This window comes from Rhinopithecus roxellana, chromosome 6 (genome assembly GCF_007565055.1).
Source record: "Rhinopithecus roxellana isolate Shanxi Qingling chromosome 6, ASM756505v1, whole genome shotgun sequence".
In the NCBI taxonomy this organism is placed as follows: Eukaryota; Metazoa; Chordata; class Mammalia; order Primates; family Cercopithecidae; genus Rhinopithecus; species Rhinopithecus roxellana.
The window spans coordinates 72,636,194-72,644,533 of NC_044554.1; the positions used below are offsets into that span (position 1 = coordinate 72,636,194).

The following is an 8,340-nucleotide window of genomic DNA, read 5'->3' on the forward strand; positions in this document are numbered from 1 at the left end:
CTCTTCACTTAAAAAAGATGTTGAACTTAATCATCTCTAACTTATTTGCAGTTCTAACATTCTAATGTTCCTTCATCTATAAATACTTACAATGAAACATAAGTTTTATTAGGGATGTTTAAGCACACATCCATTTATGGAGATAAGGGCTGCTATGATGAAGGAGGTGAAACTTCATAGGTTCTTGAAAGTTTTAAGAATGATGATGAAGATTTCTAGAGGCATTGACTAGGGTAGGCTCCCTGGAGGAGACTCCAAACAGAAGGAGAGATGTGGGAGTTTAGAGAATAGGCTGTTGGTTGGATTACGGATTACACGTAGAGACAGGGTGGAGATAAGGCTAGAAAAGTATGTTGGAACATGCCTGGGTCAGGGTGGTTTCTACTCAATTGAGTGCGCCCAACGTTACAACTCCTGAAGGCTTTCAGCAGAGGTATTAATGAGACCTGTGCACAGACTGCATAGAATATGCAGGCAGATGGAGGGGTAACTGGTTAAATCACTGAACGAGTCTAGGTTAGTGACAATGAGGACACAGCATTGGGATTGTGAAGGTAGATGCTAAGATTTTGGAATCTGATGAACTCTTATTTGAACTAATTTGGAGGACTAGAGAAAATTCCACTTTACATAGCCATAAAGGCTGTGCTAATGTGATATTTACTAAAATTATGATAGTATAATAAAGGGCTAAATGCACAGCATGGTCCCAGAGAGAAATTAGAAGTTAGAGCTAAAAAAGGAGCACCATGTCTACAGGCAATATATAAACCACGAGGAGGAAATCTAGATCTGGGCCAGATGCCAAGGAGAAGAGGAAACAACATGCAAGCTGGTTGAGACTAATGTTTCTGAATAAGGGCTGTGAACAAGGCAAGAATGTTTTGGACTTTATACAACAATGTAAATATGATTAATACTACTTAACGGTATACTTACAAATGGTTAAGAGGGTAAATTTTATAATATACGGGTTTTTTTTTTTTTTACCTCTATTAAAAAATTTTAAGGATAATTCTTTTTCTTTCTTTTTTCTTTTTCTTTTTTTTTTTTTTTTTTTTTTTTTTGACAGGAGATTGCTCTGTCACCTAGGCTGGAGTGCAGTGGCACGATCACAGGTCACTGCAGCCTCGACATCCCAGGCTCAAGCAATCCTCCCACCTCAGCCTCTCGAGTAGCTGGGGCTCCAGGCACATGCCATCAATCTCAGCTAATTTTTAAAAAAAAATTTTGTGGAGATAAGCTCTCTCTATTTTGCCTAGGCTGGTCTTGAACTCCTGGACTTATGTGATCCTCATGCCTCAGTCTCCCAAAGTGCTAGGATTACAGATGTGAGCCACCACTCCCAGACTTACTGAAGAAGGAGGAGGAGGAGGAGGAGGAGGAAATAAAAACCTGAAGAATGTTGTGGCCTTTCTAATTTGGAGCTGGCCATGTGGCTCAGTGGCAGGTCTCAGATTTGGTAAGGAGCCAGGCCAGATGGATTTGGTGAGGAGCAAGGTATGGGGAGGGAGCAAGAAATAACAAAGGTGTAAAGCCTATGCATCTAGGAAAATGGTGGTTGGGTGTCAGGTCCTATTCATGGAAATAGGGAGGTTAAGAGGAATCATTGATTTGGGCATGAAGTTTGTGAAATAAATTATTTAAATTTTTGTAGTATTTTAGAATATTCTAGAAAAAGGTAACAGGAATTTGAAGAGGTAGGTGATATGTCATCTGCCCAAGGGTGAAAATTAACAATAGGCAAAATTGGTACATTCATCAAGGAAAAGTATAAAACAAGGCAAAGTTCCAAGAGCCTAAGGTTGGAAATGTCTACCTGTGTCATCGGAGAGAGGAAATGAACTTGAAAGGAGACCACAAGTTTTTCAGAATAACCTTGTTGTGTTGTGGAATTCAAAAAGGAAATTTCAAGAAAGAGTCACTTCCCAATAGCAGAAGATGCCTCAGAGAAGAAGGATGTATATTGAAAATACATCATTAGATTTGGTAGTAAGGGGTTCACCAAGAGAGCTTTCAATAGAAATGACCAAATGCAAAGGATAAGGAATGGGGAGGGATGACCAGGAAGTATATGCAAACAGAACGAGTTACAGTTTCTCTGAAGGGAAGTAGAGAGACAGGGAGCATATTGAATTAGGTTGATTGCCAGGTATGAAGAAAACTTACTGGTTTATTAGTTCTACACATGTTTGCTGGCAGGAGGAAAGATTTGGAATTGGCAATATTATAAGTAACAGAGGGTAACCGTGGAGCCAGTTTTGGAAAAGGTTGAAAAGGGGGTTTTCAAGAACACACATGGAAAGTAAGATTTGGCAAAGAAGAGGCATTTTGAAGCAGCTTACCAACTGGTCTTCCTGCCTTCAATTCTACTCCAGTCCATTCTGCAATGTGTGCTTGTACTGTTCTCTAATACACTTATCTATTTATGCCAGTCTTTGCTTAACATTCTTCAGGGATTCTCTGTTGCCTTTGGAATAGAATCCAGACTCCTTATCATGTGCATGTTTCCAACATCCAGACCCTGCTGAATTTTCTACTTTGTGTATTTGCCTTCCTGCTTCCATCAGTAACAACAACACCACACACACACACACACACACACACACACACACACACACACAGCATAACAAATACTTTGAATTCTCCAAATGTATCAGGCTATCAGTCTATTTCATTTCTTACTTGCATATGTGGGCTATTCTGCATGTAATCCTTTTTTCTTTCTCTACCCTCTCTAGTTCCTTCCCAACATTCAAAAAGTCATCTTGTAATTATCAGTTTCCTCCCACCGTGTTAATTTACTTGTCTGTCTCACAGAAGCTTGTATTCCTGTATCACTGGTATCTCATAAAGAGGCTAATACACACAAATTGTTCAATAAATATTTACTAAATGAATGAAAAATAATGAATAAATGAAAGGTATCAGGAGGAGAAAGGGTAGAGATGAAGCAAGGTTCTGTGGGGGATTTTTTTTTAGTTGAAGAGAAGGATTCTCAGTGAGATAATTACAAAATTTTTATATAAAATAAGAGAAGCCTCTTCCCAAGACTGCAAGCATTTTTGCTGGATTTTTGGTGGATTTCTAGAAAGCAAAATTATCAAACTACTGTCTCAGTAGTGAGTAGATCACATTGCCTCATCTACCCCTCTAGTGGGCATTACTCGCCATTGTTGTGGTCATCAAACTAAGGACAGTGTTTTCACAGACCTGGAAGCTCCTACTCACAGTACTGATTGAAAAGGAGGGTCCACCTCACCTTTGCACCTGCAGGATGACACCCATCCAGGGGCTAGCTTCTCTAGTGGCTGCCCTGAGAAGCCAAATAACTCAACCTGTAAGTACGATGAGAGGGACTCCAATCAATAAAAGGCAGGAGAAGATATCAGGAGATAAACTGCTTGCCCTTTCTGCTCCTTTTGTGCAGCACCTGCACTGTGACGTGGTAGTTGAAGAAAGCCTCTCTGGAAATGATTTGCAATAATGTACTCCCTTGTGTTTGCTCTCCCTTCTCTGTTCTTTCCTCGCTCTTGTGTCCCTGAGATTGCATTCTCTAATAAAGTGTTAGCATGCAAGTATTTGCCTCCAGTTCTATTTCTAGAAAACCTGGGTCAAGTAAGGAATTTTTAAGAAATTTTCAAATGTTAAATATATTATTTACTATTAGAATTGCAAACAAGATTAATTAGATCATTTTCGATGAGAACATCCACTTATTTGCATTGGGCTGTGTTTGGATCCTTGAGAAAGCAGATGTCATATAGAACAGTCACTGAAAGAGAAGGGAGAGTCAAGAAGATACGGGAAATGAATAGTCAAGCAACAGTCAACAAAATAGTAGTTCTCATTTTGGAGCCATCAACAGGAGGTAATCAGAAACACATGGCTATGGTGAGTATAAATGTATTCCCCAAATAGCAAAGTTTCCATTAAAGGAGCATATACTAAGGAGATTTTCTTTCATTGTTTCTGTTTATAATTTAATGTGCTTCCTGTGTTATGAAATGTTAAAGTGTTAGATGCTATAAAAATAGATAAATCTATTGAGTGACCTACTTTGATGAAGACAACACATCTATGTTTATATATTAAATTGAAATAATTTTAAGACTTGGCAGATTGTCAGGCAATATTCAGACTACTGATGTTGGGAGAAAACTCTGAAGAAGTGACAAAAATGCATCTGCTTAGCCAAGCCCTTTGGATTATTCAAATGGAAAAATGAATTAAAGTTTGGTAAGAAAGAGGGAGAGTACTTCTTCACTATGGAAAGTTGGCATATACTATACCATGATTTCAATCCATACTGAAAACAGCTTTACACATTGAATCAGATCCCATGTGTAAAAGTGTGCAGGGTAAAGTCACCCATGATCAAATATTTGGTAGTACAGAACCTTCCATTAGGAGGCTGATAAAGTACCAAAGGTCTTCTCATGGACATAACTGCAACACAAAAGACTGGGCAATATGTATTACTTAGTGAATAAAAACTCTGATCCAAGAAGTTTTTATTTCTGTATATTTACTTTGGTTTCTGAATGTTTATCCCTGCAAACACTAAAACATTCACTGAAACACTTGTTCTAATATGCTCAGTTGAAGTCTTTCATTATGATTTTTTCCATTTTAGGTTTTTAAATCTAGATCCAATTTACACATATTGGAGGGGCAGTTAGTTTAACATGTAAACATACTGGCTGTTAAACATTTGTGGTGGTTCTTAGGATGTTTTTAGTTCTGAGTATCTGACAGAAATCTATAATTTCCCCCCCAAAGATCTGCACATATACCTACATTACAGTATTTTGCATAAAATGCCATGGATGTATACATTTTATACATCTAAATACATTCTGGAATCCATGAACCCTAGGTCAAAATCAGCTGCTTTAAGTAATTTTTAAAAACACTTAAAGCAAAGATTTGACTAAGATTTGAGTAAATAAAAGTAATAACAAAATCCAAAATTTACAGATAGAAATAATGCTACTTCTATAAAATGCCTCAAAGCTAATTCTAGGTTTTCAGGAAACCTATATAGTGTCTAATCAGCTTTTAAAAATGAACTTCACAAATAGTTACTTTAGAAAATGATCAATATATTGATCCCAAAGGCTTTCTCTCTTCATTTTAGCCATCTGAAAGAATATCTAATAATTTAAATTAGAATATGATTTGACTCTTTTTTCAAAACATATACTATAAGTAGAATTAATTTGTGTCTGGTTTTAATTAACATGTGCATGATACTTTCTTTCTCGCTTCCTTTCTGTCTCAAATAAAAAGTGGCTTTAAACCAGGGGCTGGCATAGGTTAAAAATGGAGTGACATGGCTAATGTTTGGAAATCTACTTTTCATATCCACTGGGCTCCTGAACTTAATTGTAAATTTAGAATCTTGCTTACAGTTAAAATACTTAAGACTGTGAATCATTTGTAAACCAAATTCAACATGTGTTTGGCATTTTTGGTGAAGAAAATTCTCAAGTGAATGTTTTACACCAGCAGCCAGCAAGTTTCAGATGGTTTATAAGTAGTAGGAGATTCAAAGTTGAAATAGAATTTTCTATGACAGCCCACAAATAACAGCTAACATATGCCTAAATTACAAACAAAGCAGGAATCACACAGAGCAAAGGAGGGGAATAAGAAAGCTGTAAGTTCATGAATAAAACCTTTTCATCCAAAATTCTTAGCAAAAATTTTAGCCATTTAATAAGAGCAAGGCTATCTCGACTATTTTTGAAGAAATTGCATTTCTCAATATTAGAAACTAACAAGAAATGGCTTTAACAGTCACAGTTTACATCCATTTTGACTGTGATGTATTCAGGAAACAACAAAAAAGTTAATGCTAGTATAAAGGAGCAACAACAACAAAAATACACATTCTTCAATCACTTTACTGTGCCTAAAAGTAGCTGTAGAATTTCGGTTGCAGTTTTCATTTTAAAGTGTTCCAACTTATATTATCCACTATTCTTTGTCATAAGATAGTTCTTGGTCAAGATGTTTTTGGCATTACGGATAACAAATGAAGTCACTTAAAAGTTTCAAATTTTCTTTGTTTTAACTTAACGTTATTTTGTATTTCAATAAGTTTTTATAGTTGTGGTTTCAAAAATTATTACAAGGGCTTTGAATTTACTTTTCTTTAGAGCATCAGCCCTGCAGTAGGAACTAAGCAGCTTGATCGCTATTGCTCTGGGGATGCATCATGTCACAATGTTAACCATGTGGCCTACCTAAATGGCACTGAGTGTTAGGCTCCTTGTTCATAAAATGATAACAATCATATCAACTGTACCTGTCTCACAGGGCAGTAGTCTGAAAAAAAATATATTTTTGCATGGATTTTTTTTCTTTATTCATGTTCTGTTTTATACTTGACTATTTTATAGGTTATTATTTCACTGATAGGCATGAGGAGAGTGGTATATTAAACTAGAAATCCTGTGTTACTTCGTGTGCTTTTTGTGTTTTTTTTTCAACATTTGACGAGTAAGATTAGTAAGTTTATCGGAATAGAATAAATATAGAATAATCTGTATTTCCCTGATCCTATAAACAATAAAACACAGTGTATCAATTCTTTTGAAGAAATATATTATACTATTATTTTAAATACTTTTGAAGTAAATATATTGCTTTAGAAATTTGGTCACCAATTAAGAATCGATCTAGCTAGTTACAAAATGAAACTTTGGAGAATCTTTGAGTCTGGAATGGTCTAGGCACTCATACTGACCGCCTTGAGAAAAGAGACACTCAAGGTTTATCAAAGTTTTTGAATCTTTGATTTATGTTTTTGAATTGTAAATCCTCAGATCTCTTAGAATCCTGATATTGTAGAAAGAATCCACGTCATTTTATGCCTCATCCAAACTGTCTACTTCATTCCACTGAAATGAAGTGAAATCCTAAGAGACAAAGTAAGGCCAGAACTTTCTGGAAGTAACTATAAGAAGTTGAAGCTTACGTAACGTGTTTCCCTGTCATCAGGTCACTCTCTAGGCTGTTTACACTCTGGATCCCTTTCAGACCTCATGGAAGTTAATTTTAGTTTTATAGAAAGGACAGAGAGGCAGATTGCTGTCTTTGCAGAAATTGTCTCCATTAAGCTTATGAGAGTCTTACCTTTCTGGTTTCCTGGGCATTACCAGAGAGAAGGAAACACTGTTTGTCCTGAGAGAATCCTTTCTTGCATCTGCTTGCCTGAGTTTCAGTGGATGTGTGTGGGACAGTCCCAGGGGCAGCGGCTGTGAGCTTCCGAGTCCCTCGGAGGGTCAGAGTCTGGTAGAAGAGACAGATTGCCACCACCAAGCCCACCAAGAAGGGTCGGGGGCAAAATCGCCGACGACAAGGGAACACTGGGCGACAGACCATGACCAGTTCAGCTTCACTTGGCCCCTGTCCACGTTGCGGGAAAAGTCATAGCAGCTATTTTTTTTGTCAGCATAAAAATTACTAATCTGTCTTCTTTTTCCACAACACCAATCAAGTTTGCTTCATCCTTGCTTAAAAATTTTCCGAAGGGTTGTGCCAAAGAATCATAGGTCCCGAAAGTCTGAGGCATTTAATAAGAGCACTTCCATGGATGACAGTCAAAAGTGGATGACCTGAGTTTAAAAAAAGACATCAAATAATAATAGTTGTAACGAATAACCTGAGTGTACCCCAGGCTGCCAAACTGTTGCTTCCAGTAATGCCTTATTTTCACATCTTTAAACTCACAGTAAAGGAGTCCGACTCTGCCCCAGCTTTGCAGGAAGAGAGAAAACAACACCAAAGTAAATCTGGAGTCTGAAAACAGCATTGAAGAACGCAAAAGATTAAAACCCAAAGTGTCTGTCGCACAGCTGAACTCAGGCCAGGTTGCCTTAGCAGTTCCTCAATTTTCCTCCGGTTTTAAAGCAGTCTTGCTTTCAGCCTTTTGTATACTTCCCTTCATTTAGATTTAAATTCCCACTGTCCTGTAAGTATTCACGGCTTTTAACATAAAAAGGGCATACGCAATTTGAATGGACATGGTTACTGTCAGGGTTTTTGCTTGAATTTGTTTCATTCCGTCTCAAGTTCAAAGTTCTATGTACTTACTCAGTTTTCATCCTTTTAGCCAGAAAAAAAAGTTTCCATGATTTCCTAATGGATTGCTGATCAAAACCACTCGGAAGGAAACACCCAGTCGTATGACTCCAATTCATCTCACACACACACAGACACACACACACACACACACACACACAGAGAGAGACACACAAACACACGCGCGCGCGCCCGCTGCACGCCCGGCGGGAGCAGAGGACCGCGGCATCGCAGCCACCCGGGCCGGGC

General features: G+C 37.6%; 1 protein-coding gene across 4 annotated transcripts in view; it reads right to left on the reverse strand.

Annotated features, from left to right (window-relative positions):
• The window catches only part of CPED1 (cadherin like and PC-esterase domain containing 1), a 324,581-nt gene extending 316,241 nt beyond the window's left edge, over nucleotides 1–8,340 (reverse strand). For all 4 annotated transcript variants that reach the window (XM_010382302.2, XM_030933056.1, XM_030933055.1 and 1 more), the window contains exons 1-2: nucleotides 8,104–8,340; nucleotides 7,144–7,625 (exon numbers count right to left, since the gene is read on the reverse strand). In XM_010382302.2, coding sequence (XP_010380604.1) covers nucleotides 7,144–7,392 — 249 coding nt within the window. In that variant the 5' untranslated portion in view covers nucleotides 7,393–7,625; nucleotides 8,104–8,340. The remainder of the gene's footprint in view (nucleotides 1–7,143; nucleotides 7,626–8,103) is intronic.